The sequence below is a fragment of the Linepithema humile genome, chromosome 7, assembly GCF_040581485.1.
Source record: "Linepithema humile isolate Giens D197 chromosome 7, Lhum_UNIL_v1.0, whole genome shotgun sequence".
Taxonomy (NCBI): Eukaryota; Metazoa; Arthropoda; class Insecta; order Hymenoptera; family Formicidae; genus Linepithema; species Linepithema humile.
The window spans coordinates 18,124,139-18,139,371 of record NC_090134.1 but is presented as its reverse complement, the minus strand read 5'-3'; the positions used below and the strand labels follow the sequence as shown (position 1 = coordinate 18,139,371).

General features: G+C 30.5%; 2 protein-coding genes across 3 annotated transcripts; one reads left to right on the top strand and one right to left on the bottom strand.

Annotated features, from left to right (window-relative positions):
• The first annotated feature begins 68 nt into the window (after positions 1–68).
• Positions 69–12,153, top strand: LOC105669963 (vitellogenin receptor-like). 2 transcript variants are annotated; one of them, XM_067358915.1, is made up of 28 exons: positions 69–192; positions 2,205–2,289; positions 2,500–2,610; positions 2,693–2,818; positions 2,908–3,126; positions 3,602–3,773; positions 4,096–4,294; positions 4,378–4,575; positions 4,652–4,772; positions 4,904–5,047; positions 5,129–5,384; positions 5,469–5,689; positions 5,787–5,933; positions 6,043–6,176; positions 6,343–6,464; positions 6,644–6,837; positions 7,184–7,362; positions 7,651–7,892; positions 8,112–8,404; positions 8,623–8,859; positions 8,933–9,088; positions 9,313–9,467; positions 9,549–9,640; positions 9,819–10,047; positions 10,190–10,370; positions 10,467–10,785; positions 10,864–11,029; positions 11,194–12,153. In XM_067358915.1, the coding sequence occupies exons 2-28, from the start codon at positions 2,208–2,210 to the stop codon at positions 11,212–11,214; spliced, it is 4,716 nt and encodes a 1,571-aa protein (XP_067215016.1). In that variant the 5' UTR covers positions 69–192; positions 2,205–2,207; the 3' UTR covers positions 11,215–12,153. The 2 variants fall into 2 exon arrangements, with proteins under 2 accessions (XP_067215016.1, XP_067215015.1); XM_067358914.1 differs by lacking the exon at positions 69–192 and adding an exon at positions 331–797.
• On the bottom strand, positions 12,031–15,231 carry LOC105669970 (glutathione synthetase-like). Its single transcript, XM_012363198.2, has 11 exons — positions 15,091–15,231; positions 14,770–14,953; positions 14,621–14,696; positions 14,401–14,528; positions 14,261–14,303; positions 14,043–14,116; positions 13,804–13,971; positions 13,477–13,630; positions 13,166–13,270; positions 12,787–13,076; positions 12,031–12,672 (listed from the first exon to the last, which is right to left on the bottom strand). The coding sequence occupies exons 1-11, from the start codon at positions 15,188–15,190 to the stop codon at positions 12,546–12,548; spliced, it is 1,449 nt and encodes a 482-aa protein (XP_012218621.1). The 5' UTR covers positions 15,191–15,231; the 3' UTR covers positions 12,031–12,545.
• Between the last annotated feature and the right edge of the window lie 2 nt (positions 15,232–15,233).

Here is a 15,233-nt window from a genome sequence, read left to right as displayed (position 1 = left end):
TGAAGTTCCTATGATGTTAATAGAGACTTTTAGGATCTCGATACGTTTGGTAGTGGGAAGGACTCGGAGGGATGAATTTGAACCATTCAAGTTAGAAGCATTTTGTGCGACGCTGCGGCCGGTTCTTTTATTCTCCAAGTTACAAAGAATACGTGAAGACGTTAATGTACATAAGCACTTCAATTTATTGCGGTGAGTACATTTTATTTGTCTTTTATAAAATTATTCCAGGTTTATTAACAAAGTAAATATTTAAAATTATATATAATAATATATAATTTTAAATATCTAGTTATACACACACACAGTATATATATATATATGTGTATATATCAGGTTGTAAAGAAAGTTTGCGGAAAATGACAAGAACATATCTACGTTTCACAACACTGTCACTAATCCCCGTTAATGCTAATAATCTTGTTCCTTCGCTCAATGAGTTATAATATCCCGTTGCGATAGAAGTCTGGCGATCGGGAGATGAAGAAGTCATTGGAGGCATTACTTCTAGTCGTTGTTAGTAAAGATTCTCTCTGCAAGAAATCTGCTTGACAAAGAACAGAAGAGTTGAAAGTCGGATAGGACAATGCTATATTGCAAGAAATACGGTTAAAGCCGTATTACTTAAGCGGTACGGGGTCGTCTTCCATCAGGGTAACGCGTTCTTTCCCATACCGTGTTACGCAGCACAAGTTACAGCGGGTTGAAAGGGAGAAACCAAATTCTCTGACCGGACACTGACCCTGAATCTACCTGAAACCACCTACAATTACAAACGGAGCGAAAAAGATATGCAGGTATGAACCAGATTCCTGCCATTTTCCGGAAACTTTCTTTGCAACCTGATACATAAGATATAAATTAAATTAAATATAACAATTTTTTGAGTTATTTAAAACACTTTTTAAACGATATTGAAAGTTTTTACGATTATAAAATATTGTATTATATAGAATTAAAATATGATATTAAACGTAATAAAATAATTAAACATAAAATATAATATTATAATATTTAATTAATGTGATATAATGTAAAAACCATTTTAGATAATTTATAATTTGCGACAGAATTTCGGACATGATTTCGCGTGCGTGTGTGTGGCCTGTGGTGTTCAAATTCTTCAAAAATTCTTTTATTGCATAAAGTTATAAATATAATTTCATCTCGAATTTTGTCGCGAATCTCAAGAGTTTTGATTCACTTCAATATTACGATCGAATATTATAATACATTAAAATTTACCATCTTTATAAAATATAATACTCATTACAATTCTAATCATACAATTTTGCATGTATAGGCAATATTTTAATATGTGCGATTTTTGTTCCATTTATTAACATATTTATAAGAAAATAAGTAAGTGAAACAATTAACCGTTGTGATTATTAATCAGCATTTTGATTATGCCTTATTCGTATTCGCGATAAGATATATCGAGAACATTGTAGGACGCGAAAGGTTGTTAGCTTTCTATAATTTTTTTTCATTTTTAAGTAACATTTTTATTGTCATTATATAAAATAAGAATTATTACAAATCAGAATGTTCTTTAACTTTTATTTATCGTAAAAAAGGATTATATCTCGCTTATAACCATATACAATAAAAAAAATTTTTTTTCGAAATATTGTGTATTTAGTAATTTTGGATAGTCTGATTTCTGTTTCCGGTGCGATAGAGTGCGACACGTTGAGTAGAGCAAAATTTTTAGGGTGACTTGAGAAGCGAGAGGAGAGCAGAAGGAGGGGTGAGAGTGAGAGTGTGTGTGAGTGAAGGGAGTGCAGGACGAAGTAGGGGGAAAGAGAAAGGTCAAGGGAAAAGAAGGCGGATAGATAGGCATAGGAATAGGTTTTCTATTATTAGAAATTCTATATTAGAAATTCCAAAATAACTTATTACACAATAATATTAATAACGATGGCTCACTGTATGATTTACTCATGCCAATTAAAAAAATCATTTTTATATTGACAATCTAATGTCTAAGTGGTTACGTAACAATTAATTACTAAAGATTAGCGCTTAATAGCTCAAGTACTTAGTTGTACTTGGTAAACAATTTTTAGTACTATTCACAAAAATGATTCTACTTCTATTTTAAAATTTTAATGTGTAATTCGCGTATTTAAATAGTTTAGTGCAAAAATAATTGAGAAAGTAACAAATAATTAATAATAAAATTTTAACGTGTCTTGCAGATTATGTCGTTTGCGTATTTGTTATTTATATGCAGCTTCTTATGGATTTCGGTTAATAGCAGCAAGGCAGAACATGGCAGTTCTGGTAAGACAAAGTATTAATATTAAAATTTGTAAGATACATTAATTTAAAAAAAAATTATATATATATCATTTAGATGAAGGTGATAATTGTGAGTATGTTTATTATCGTATTTTAATGTGTTTTTAGTATTATTTTATTTTCTATTTATTATGACATACTCTTAACGTAAATTTATTACGCAATTTATTATATTAATCATTTCTCTTTTAGGCAAAATTGAAGCTTCATCCAAAATATGTCAACATATTAAGACAACCCTTACAGGACATGCGTGTTTCTGTCCACCCGGGTATAAATTGCAAGAGAATAATACATGTACAGGTAAATGCGCAATGAACGAAAATGGCAATTGTACGAGAATTGCATTCTTTTTTCTCGTTTACTTAACGATTTTTTTTCATAGATATCGACGAGTGTCAGACTTACGGGATATGCGATCAAGGATGCGAGAATCTCCCAGGATCATACAAGTGTTTCTGTCATCCGGATTATTCATTGCAGGATGACAAAAAAACTTGCATAGCTGATGGTAGACTTGTTTGCAAGCGTTATTATGCTTATCTATTAAAACTCTGCTATTAAAACTTAACAAATATGCAAATCTCTTTTGGAATTTAGGTCAAGAGGCTATATTGTTGTTTTCTACGAAAACGGATATTTTCGAATACTATTTCGGTTCGCAAAAACACTTTAACGTGGTGAAAAACTTAGACCACATCGTCGATGTGGTTGTAAACGAAGATTACCTGTATTGGTCTGAAGTGAAGGGAAATGAGAGCTCTGTGATTAAGAGATTTAATATTCATACGCGTGAGAAGCACGAAACAATCATTGCAGGTAAGCTTTTTAATAATATTTATTGATTATTATGATCTTTGTATAAATATGTATAAATAATTTTACAATATATACTATTTTGAAAAATATTGTCTCTTTTCGCAATAGGAAATAAAAATATGAGTATTTTTTTTATTATATTAAACCGAACCATTATTTATAATTATAATTTATTATACATATATTCATATATTGTATTATTGTCATATGTAATAACAGAATTATAATAACTGTAATATTATACATTAGCAGATTATGATAGAAAATATGAAAAAAACTAATATCAATATTTAAAAAATATTATAATAAAAATAAATTAAATAAAAGATTAAAATATTGTAATTGTTGTGTTAAATTTGTTTATATAGTAAATACTTCAAAATAATATGTTCGAAAAGTCGTGGCTTGTAATATATTATAATTTTAATGCAATTATACAATTCAGTATTATTTTATGTGCTTTTATCATGAAAAGGTCTACACAAGGTGACGAGTTTAGCTGTGGATTGGATCACGGGAAATATATATTTTACTGATTCCGGCTACTTCCGTATCGGAGCTTGCAATGATAAGGGCACATACTGCACCGTAGTAATCGATACTCACAATAGGGAACCGAGATCACTTGTCTTGTTACCGACTAAAGGGTAAATACATATATTATACACTTCAATGAAAGTTCTATTATATATACATACAATAATCTTACAAAGCCATTAGTTCTCAGATCTTATTAATCGATTGTATCTCCTCTCTTTCCTGTTCCGATTTCAGAATTAATAAATACTTTATTAGAAATTTGTTTTGCAAATAGAAATTTGAAGTTAATTAATAATGTGCTACATTTTTATACATTATGTGTCTAATCTATTTTATATAGTTATATATTAAAATTGCTTTTTAAATCTTATTTAGAAGATCAAAATAGTTGTACATTTAATGAAAAAATATGTTTCATAATATTTACAGATTAATGTATTACTTTGAAGAAGAAATTAATGTTACAAAAGAAATAAAAGTGGTAGGAATGGATGGAAAAAACATGACAACTCTGTTTAAACCAGAATTTTTTACGGAAGCATTGGCTATTGACTATCCAAACAATCGGTTGTACTGGCTAACCAAAGGAGCGATCCAATCAGTAAAATTAGATGGCACAGATGAAAGAGTGAGTGTGCATTTTTTTAAAAAACCATTAAGATACAAAATTGTAAGATTTAATTGATGCGTTTCTATTTCAATTATCCGCAGAAGATATTATATTTTCCTTCGATGTCTGCGATTTCCTTTACGGTTTTCGAGAATAAATTGTACTGGAGCGATTCCGAATATAACTCAATACGATCATGCGATAAATTTTTCGGAAAAGATTGCAAAATCTTACTTCGCACAATGAACAATGCCATATCTTATGGTATGCACATCGATCATCCAGCGATGAAATCCAAAGTACGAAGTATCTTTCATTGTTCGATAAATATAAAATCGGCCGCAAAACTTGCGTTATCATTCAATTTGATTTTAGGTTTCAAATCCATGTCATACGAATCCATGTTCCCAACTGTGTTTGTTGAATCGGAACAATAGCTATACGTGCGCCTGTTCCATGGACTATATATTGGACACCGATCGACATACTTGTCTAGGTAAATTTGCAATTCAGAAAAAATTCTAAATTTTTCGGCACTCTGACACTTGTGTCACAATGACGAACTTTAAACGTTTAATATTAACGAGTTCTGATTACAGTCTTTGATGAGCGTAAATATAATTTCAGACGGGAAGAAGCAATATCTTGTCATCATTGCTGGAAATACATTCATAAATTATTATTACAAGATATTAGGAACGCCGAAAGTAACTACGAGTACTGTTTCAAATAATATTTCAATCACTGAAGCAATTTACGATCAACTCACTGGTATGACGAGATTGCTATTTTACGAATAAGAATGTTCTTTAATTTTTGTTTTATATTATCTTTTACGATTAAAACTTACAGGCACTATACTTGCTATCGATCAGTATAATCACTATGTCATTCGCTATGATCCGAAAGACGGCAATATTACTAATCTCATATCGATCGAAGATATGATAGTGGGAGGAATGGCATTTGATTATATTGGTAATAATGTGTACTTGTCGAACTTAAAACACCGAAGTATTGAAGTACATAGTTTGACAACTAAAAAAAATACGATCTTTTATTTCTTAAGTGAAGAGCCTCATTCTATCGAAACAGTGCCTACAAAAGGGTACTGTATTTTATTAATTACAATCATTATTTACGGAACAATCATTAGTGATTCAATTAATGTGTATTGTTCTGTATATTACAGCATAATGTTTGTGACGTTCAAAACAGAAATCTCGTTTTTCTTCAATCTTCAAAAGTTACGTGGAATAAACATGAATGGACTCTCAGGAGAAAAATTTGGAGCTGTAGTGCTAGCTGATAATGCTGATAATGCTGATTCGTCAAGATTGCTATTGCGTTACGATTTGAACTCGTCTACATTATTTACAAATTATAAATGTATTGTCCTACACATGGTTGAACGTAAGTTTTGTACTGGGTACTTCGAAATATATTTTCAAATTAACAAATCAAGTCTGGTATCATAAAATATTGTATATATTAATTAGCGATCTTTTAGCGATAAAATGCAAAACTACATCAAACAGTGCGGCAGTAAGTTTTGACGTCACTGAAGATAGTATTTTTTGGACTGAACACAATTCGACACTGTTATATCGGAAAACTATACGCCAAACAATATTTGACGATAAGCATATTGTATTAAGTGAGTTTGTTTGATGTTTTGTAAAATAGAGAATATACATATGTAAGAAGAAATATCTTCTGTTAGTCTGTAAAAACTGTTAATCAGTAAAAACTGAATTTTCTTTTAGCTATGCCTGTAGATAAAGTGGAAAATCCACTTGTGGTAAATGTGCGTGGAATGGTTATCCACAAGAAGAAAGGTTGTTTGCAAAATAATGGAAACTGCTCACATGTGTGCTTGCCTTCTTCTCTTCAATCATTTGTAAGTAGGAAAACTTTCGACGACCTAATTATGTGTTTAAAATTCGACAAAAATGCGATGCATGTGTTTCATATTTGTCACTTAGAATATAATTACTTTAATCCACGATGTGTTATTGTTTTTCGTAGAAACATTCAAATATTTAATTGTATGTTATTACTTTCAGATTTGCGCTTGCCCTCCCGAAATGGCACTAAGCGCGGATAATCGTACATGTATTGTGCCGACGTGTCCTATTCTCACAATTAAATGCAGTGAGCATGACGTTTGCATAAAGCCGGAACAATGGTATATTTATCAACTTTTATATAATCCATATATATGATAATAGATTAATTATTTGAAAACTTATATTTTTTTTGTTTTTGTAAACAGAAGGAAGATATTTACTTTAGTAAATTATTGTATCTATATGATATGAACATGATGTCGATATATGTATTTATAAAACTTTACGATTTATTTAGGTGCGATGGCCACAAGGATTGTCCGAATGGTGAAGACGAGGAAAGCAATTGTAAGGAGAGTGGTATTTGCGAGGAAAATGAATTTATGTGCAATGATCACACGTGCATAAATGCGAACAAACGTTGCAATTTTCATATTGATTGCATTGATAAGTCGGATGAGCAGAATTGCTCGGAAAAGCAATGCAAAACAGGTAATTAGGTACAATGTTAAAAAAATTATAATTTTTCCCCTAGGTAGCATTATTTAATATCACATGGCCACTCATTTTTTTATGTTAAATTTATTAACTTGAATTTGAATTAGCAGCATATCTCATTTCATTGTTTTGTTTTATTTCTCGTTGAAATATATTTTTTGAAAGTATGAAGATATATATTCTTCCGCGTACATTCGTCAGAACCAACTACATCTTTGAAATTTGAATAAGCAGCTTACTTTATTTCATATTTATTATCGAAATATTTTTTTCTAATATTGTATTAATCTTAAAACTTAGTTTTCAAAATTAGAATTTTTTCTCAATCGAATTCTTTCAGGAGAATTCCGGTGCCATACAGGAGGAAGATGTATACCGCCTTCTTTAGTGTGCAACGGCTTTTATGACTGTCCTGATCTTTCTGATGAGGAACACTGCGTTACTCATAAATGCTCTTCGGACGAGTTCATGTGCGACATGGGAAAATGCATTCCGAAGAATTGGAAATGCGACAACGAAGTGAGTCGATTATTTTGTTACAGAATTACAATGAATATTTTTACACATTTATTATATTAGCTCGACTGACTCTTAATCTTATCACGTAAGAATTATTTCAACATTTCTTATTAATTCAAAGCTTGGTCCTGTACAAAATGAATATGGACATCAAAAGAAAACTGATAAAGTATATTTTGTGAAACTGGATTTCTAACTTTTTAAATTATAATCTGTTGTAAAGATTTTTTATTCATTTGCAATTAACAACAATTTGATTTTATATACTTTCTCGTAATTGTGTTTAAGTTGGATTGTCCGGACGGTTCGGATGAAGCTGAGGATTGTCACTTCAAAAACATTTGCGGCCCTGACTACTACGAGTGCGCTAATGGTCGTTGCATATCTAATTCATTGATATGCAATCACATCAATGATTGCGTTGATTATAGTGACGAGAAATATTGTACGAGATCTGGTTATTCTCGTAATTGCACCGAGAACGAATATCTGTGTATGAACTCTGGTATATGTGTTTCGAAGAAAGCGAAGTAAGTTCACCCTTTTAAACGTAACGTGTTTATAATCGGCAAACAATACAAATGAAATCGTTTATTCTACCCTATTTCACATTTGAAAATAGTTCCGATTTTGATACTTGCAAACCTTGTCGCGCCGTCAACTTATTGCATCCATTTTCTGATGTATGTAAAAGAAACAAACTATAACTAATATAACTCTAAATGTACTCTTTATCACTTGTCTTGCAGATGTAACGGGATCCAGGATTGCCCGAGAAATGACGACGAGTTTCGTTGCGCGTACTGTTTCAAGAACGAATTCAAATGTAAAAATCAGAAGTGTATCTCGAAGAAGATGGTATGCAACAACGTGGACGACTGCGGCGATAATTCGGATGAGACAGACTGTAGCAATGACAAGAAAAATCCCAAAGACTGTAATCAATTCAAATGCACCAACGGCATTTGTTTGTCGTTTAATAAAGTGTGCGACGGTATTAAAGACTGCCCGGACGGTAGCGACGAAAAACATAGAAGTTGCTGTATGTAAAAAGAAAAACTCATCTTTAATCGCGCTGTTGAAACAGTTATTGTATAAAAAAATAAGAAATTTAGTAAAATATACGGAGAAGCGTTTTTGAAGAATTTACAGACTAATATCTGAAAAATTTATGTAAGACGTAATCGAGAAATATTTTATATTGATAAAATTTAACACGGATATTTATCATTTCATTATATGTCTGTTTTTTTCATACAGCAATAGCTTGTCAAAATGCTAAATGTGAAGACCTGTGTCACAATACACCGAACGGCACTGTTTGCAGTTGTCGATCTGGATATAGCTTGGATTCCGACGGGATATCTTGTAACGATATAAATGAGTGCCAACAAAATGTTTGTTCGCAGAAGTGTGTGAACACTGTGGGATCGTACGAATGTTCGTGCATAGACGAATACTCTCTTCGTACTGATAAAATTTCTTGCAAATCTATCGGTAAGTAGTCGCTACTAAATCTTTGTGCAAGTTATTCATGATATAATAATGAATGTCAATGATGATTGTCTAGGACCACAGATGCAATTTATCACCACCACCCTTCAGAATTTGTGGAAAATATCGGCTGATGGGTCTAACTCTGTTGAGGTAGTGCATGATGGATCATTGATTTCAATCATCGATATAGTTACGAATGCACGCGATGATGCTGTTTATTGGAGTGACGGTTAGTCTGCATTAAATTATTCAAATACGATATCTATTAAAAAATTTAAAAAAAGTTACGAACGATTTAAAAGTTCTGTGAAAAAATATATTAGAAATATATATATTGTTAAGATATTTATTAAAAGAATTTAAGATTCTAAACCATTTAAAAGCATTTTAGAAGCATATGTTCAAAGGTGCGCGCATATTGTTCGAGTAAATACTGAGATAAAATGATTGCAGGGGATGGTGCTATTTTGAAAATCGACGTTGAAACGCAAGAAATCTTGACCATAGACGGCCTGACTGCGGGAAACCTTGCGGTTGATTGGATCACTAATAATGTCTACTACAGCGTCAAGGATATATTCCAAAGGAATCTTCCGATTGTGATTGGGGTATATTTTTTTACAATATCAAGCTAACGACGGCACCTAGCATTTGCTGATTACTAATCTAATTTATTATTGATTATAAAGGTATGCAACTTCGAACAACAAAAATGTGCAGTGGTGATCCGGCTAGGTTATCAATTGAAAATAACGACCCTCGCAGTCAACCCATTAATAGGGTACATATATTTTTATATAGCTTACACCTTTCTCACTTTCGTTTATCTAACAATAGAAGTATTATATCATTTATAATCACATGTTGTCTAAGTTAATTTGTCCGCGTTAAAAAATAACGAAAGCGCAAGTATAATGCTCGTTAAAATTCTACAAAATTTATATCACTTAATGTTGCAGTTATATATTTTGGTTTCGAGAGGATGGGCCCGAGGGCATGGGGATATGGCGGGCAAACTTGATGGGCACCGACATAAAGAAGATCGTCTCTAGGAGTGACACTTCCATAATTAACATGGCGATCGATCATATAAGATCCAGATTATATTGGATGAGCATGCACAACAACACTATTGAATCGTGCAATTATAACGGAGATGCTTGTACCACAGATTTCTTAATCACAAAAGTACGTCAGTCGATATTATTATCTTTACGATCTTTCTATTATAACAAAAAATATCTATGCACAAAACGCAAACGTATTGTTCGCAACATTATGTTGATACGTTATATTTTCTTCTCTAACAAAAGTACTTTTTGATTTTCAGGGTTATGAAGTGTCAAGTGTTGATATTTTTGAAGACTCGATTTATTGGCTAATAAGTTCGCCATTCCGTCGGTTGCAAAAGTGCAAATTGTATGGCGACAAGGCATGTACAATCGTAAACATAAACGACCAACGCATTGCGTGGCACTTCTCCATCTTTCAAATTGCCAAAAATCCTCCCGGTTAGTATACCTCTAACGAATATCTTTCAAAATGATACAATATATATAAATATTTAATATTATAAAATAAAATTGAGTTATTTGTTTATCCGACAGCGGAAAATCCTTGTGAAGAACACAATTGCGATCATATGTGCGTTTTGTCGCACGATGAGTTTGGTGTTAAGCGTGCGGCGTGCATTTGTCCAGACGGCAGTCCAATAGAATCCAATAGTATTTGTTCGAAAAGTGTGTATTACGAGATAATATTGAGTTTGTCTGTTATTGCAAAATATATCAAGGAAAACTTTAATGCAATAATGGTTGAGATATTGGTCGTTATCGGAGGTATGGTACTGGTCGTAGGGGCGTTATCAGGCATTTACTACTTTTATAAAAAATATGGATTCGAACTGACTGTAGTAAATTCTAATAGGTATGTTTCAAATTTGTTTGACTTATTAAAGACTTGGTTTTTATTCGTGATATAATGATATATAATGATATGATACAGTTCCAAAGATTATCATTCAACCATTCAAAACGGTCGCTGCCAACAAGTGTCATTCAACCGAACACTCGGAACCGTGGTAATCTCAGATCTCGATTCCACGGCTTCAAGTGACAAATCCCTTGAAGAATACGAATATGTGAATCCTATTGCTGACGAATTATCAGAGGTAAGTAGCAAACGGTGAGCGTTCTTTTAATTTTATCATATGCTGCTATACGTATTTACATTTATTTGTATATATTTAATTTTATTGGCAAAAGTTTCTGCATTACTATACACATGTATTATATGATTAAACAAAATATTAATTGATTATGATTACTTATTCAGACGCAATTAATTGTGCAGTAATAAATATGCACTAGACTGCGAAGGAAAATAGTTTAAAAAGACTGAAGGAAAGCTCGGACCAATCAGAAAGTGAAGATTTAGAAACAGAAAAAGATGTGTCCTTTATTCATTTTGGACATTGTAATGTGAGAATTTAATAGAATGTAAAATAGATAAAAGACTCAATAAGTACTTAAAATATATTATAAAATAGGATTAACACGTTGACTGCCGCTTGACGGCACCCTCGTATCGATATTGTTTTTTATAGGTCACGATATATTTTGTACCAATAACAGGATTACATTTACAATATATTTTATATCAATATAAACGATTTGATCGTATAGCCTGGTATTAAAAAAACCTAATATGATGACCGAGATGTCGTGTGGCCTAAAATATGAAAAAGAAGTTTTAACATTGTTGGCAGTCAACGTATTAAGGAATGAGAGAATCTTTTTAAGCAGTGTGCGCGCGTTAAAAAATTTCTCAATAGATATTAGCAGTAAATGTTTCTTAGTATATTATATTCTGTTATAGCATTTAATATCGTATTTGAAACGTTTTTGACATCGCATATATTACTGACGTATATATTAGAATATTTAATATAACATTAAGTTCAAATTAAGTACTTAAAGAATATGTATGATATACGTTTTATTTTGGATGTATAATATATACGATCTCACACACACGCACACACACACGCACACACACACGCACAAATGCTAAATAAGAACATATAAACTAAAATACATGTTTACTCATAGTGCCTTGATGTTTGAATAGTATTAATTGGTAATGTAGGTAATAGTATTAATTGATAGTGTATAACTGATATATTATTAATTGTATTCATTTATATTACATACATATTTTTTATATTAGTAGTACATAAAAAATGTTTTTACAATTTTGTATACGTAAAATGGAATAAAATTTGTATATGAAAAAGTTGGGTAATAAGTAATTGATTATAAAACTTCTTACTTTTTTTACAATTTTTATATATATAATATGAAATTTATTTTTATAAAATTGAATTTTGCAGTTAATATTATCATATAATAAAAATTACAATTTTTTAATATCAATATTACAATATTATTGTACTTTTTTAACAGGAAAATGCGATCAATTTGCTTAAATTCATTTAATTCCATAATACAGGAAAGAGAAAAGTAAATAAACCCAACATTTGAAATTATTTCAAAAGCAAATGTCACATGACCAATAAAGAAAACAATTGTAACGAGAATTAACAATTGTTATATTATTATATATATTTAAAGATCTTGTTTATGATTAATACTATTTTAATTATTCTCATAGAGATAATTTTATTTCTAACTAATTAAATAAGGACTGTCAAGAGCGCCAATACCTGCCACTATCCCACCTTCATTTTCGCTCGATGATTTGGTTCTTAAAATATGTCCAACTTGTGTATTTAGCATTATCTCGTTGCTGTCTCTGAAAGAAGAATACATGATATCAATCTTTTATCAATGTTATTTTATCAGTGTTGTTTCTTCATTCATGGTAAAGATAAGATTGCTAAATGCAAATCATTCTGCTTGAGCTTACCCCAAAGTTACTCCATATATGCCAAGTTCTGTTATGACATCCGATAGATCAAAATTATCTTCTGCGTGCGGTTCATCAATAGCACGTATCAAATAATTTTTCTGTAATGGAGGATAAATGCGATCCATGAGGATCCATGCTGTTCTCTCCTGCGAATTCTTCCTTGAATTTAACCACGTTCTTATATTTTCATTATATATGTTATTTCCACCTCCTTCTCTTTGCGGTTTGAGCACAAATTTATTCGGTTCACTTAAAGCTACTTTTACTGCTTTTTCTCCATCATCATTCTATTGTTAAAAGAAATAAATTATTTACAAAAGCCTGAGAATAGCGATTCATATAATTAATAAGTATTACAACTAAGTAATAGACTTACGAAGTCTAACGTGTAAAGGCCAGTAAATATTTCTTGCACTTTATTAACAGATTTTTCATCCAAAAACATTTTTAATACACTTGATTGAGCTAAAGATTGCTGTACCTAAAAAAAACAATTTTTAAATCTGATTATTTTCTAGATTTTGTTTGGACAATGAATACATGTTATAGATCTTATTCTGGCTACAATAAATATAAAAAAAATTAAGACTCTCGCTTTACATTAATTATATTCTAATGTTTTATGCAACTTTTATATAAACAACACAAGTCATTTATACAAATAACAAATTAGATTGAAAGATGTACCTTTTTAGTACCTGCTAAATGATACTGCACTGATGGACATTTTATTGCTCGAGAACGCTCTATTAATAATCTAATGTCCCATTCCTTTTCTGTAGGATAAGCTTCAAGTTCATAACCAGAGCGATAATAAACCACAGCCACTACCTTATTTGCACTAAAATGATTGAAATGAGTTGAATATTTTATAGTGTTTTTATTTGCATTTTTCTTATTTGTGACATTTATTTCTATATTACTTGTTGAATTCTCAAACATTAACCAATCTTTCTTTTGAAAACTAATATACGATTTATAATGTATATTGTAATTAAAATTGCAATAACTTACACAATTAATTCCTTATTTGGTCCCAATTTTATTCCTTCTGACACTAAACTTGTCAAGCTTCTTCTAATAATTTTAATTTCAGGACGTAATTGGCAAATTTCAAATTCATGAAACCTTTGGTCGCTTATATTATAAGTCACATCTTCAACAATAAATAATATAATAGCTCTAAAATATTTATGTTTATTAGTTTTAAATGTAGAATGGAAGTGCAAAATGTGCTATATTATTAAACTTACTCTTTATTGTCATATAATTCCCATGCACGTATTAATCCTGTAATAAATCCAGCAAGAGCATTGTTTTCTGGAATCTTATAAATAGTGATGATCAATCATAACACATTATATATTTTAAATATTGCTATATCAGAAATAATATAAATTTAGCATGTACAATAAAAATGGACAATGCAATTATATTCTTTGAAAATAGCTATAGTAAATAATTAACTCACTCGCTCACGTGTCTCAGTGTGTCCCAATTCTTCTAATATATATCTGAAATAAATTTATCATTAACATATATAAATTACGTAAATAATAGATTTTTGGGAAATAAAATTTTTCTACAATATAAATTATATTAGATGCTTACCTGTGATATTGTGTTGTAACAGTAGCTAAGGCAGCAAAGCTTGTTGCAACAGTGTTTATTTCAACTTGCTTTATTTCATGATTATTGTGTAATAAATAATCTGATCTTAATAATCCAAGACTTATATTCTGAAAATACAAAAAGATATTTTGTGAGCTTGTATAATGCTTTGCTAATATCTACATAGTCATAAAATATCATTATTTACTATTTGACATACCTGGCTGAAACCTTCTTTATATACTGTCTCATATATGTGGAACAACTTTGCTGTAAATGGATCAGCTTGGACTGTACTAAGTAATATATATATAATGTTATATTAAAAAAGATTTTGTTATAGCTATAGTTTTAATGTAGTAATAATACCTTTTTAAACTATTTGTGAGAAATTCTTTATCATAAGCAACCTTATGGATAAGTTCATTCAATAAAATTTGTACATTTTTCACAAGTAAAAAGGGTTTCTTTGGAAAACTCGATGGTATTAGTGTAAAAGGTAGTATTTGTACTTGATCCTTATTAAAGTTCTTCTTAGACCGCATAGATATTCCTAAATAACAGTGTAATACAAATCAATTATTACAGTAATTTTATAATTCCTTCAAATTTTTATATTTAATGTATGTAAAAACAATGAAAGCACTTGTTGCATGTCACATGATTACTGATTATAAGAATATTATTTACCATGCATAAGTGCCCAATCTTTTGCTTTATCCACGCTTTCTTTCAATTCCTCCTGTGACAAGGGAAGCTGGATGCAAGGTTCTAGCCGAAAGGTGCTCATGATAAAATTGAATAATTATTTTTCTACGTAACAATGATATTCA

Bases quoted from the DNA above. Each gene is read 5' to 3' on its own strand.
- LOC105669963 (XM_067358914.1), top strand. The intron at 5,934-6,042 runs GTGAGTTTGTTT...ATTTTCTTTTAG, and splicing joins CGATAAGCATATTGTATTAA to CTATGCCTGTAGATAAAGTG. The intron at 6,838-7,183 runs GTAATTAGGTAC...GAATTCTTTCAG, and splicing joins GGAAAAGCAATGCAAAACAG to GAGAATTCCGGTGCCATACA.
- LOC105669970 (XM_012363198.2), bottom strand. From the start codon at position 15,190: ATGAGCACCTTTCGGCTAGAACCTTGCATCCAGCTTCCCTTGTCACAG. The intron at 14,117-14,260 runs GTGAGTTAATTA...ACTATTTATAAG, and splicing joins ACACTGAGACACGTGAGCGA to ATTCCAGAAAACAATGCTCT. The intron at 13,077-13,165 runs GTAAGTCTATTA...TTTTAACAATAG, and splicing joins GCCTTTACACGTTAGACTTC to AATGATGATGGAGAAAAAGC.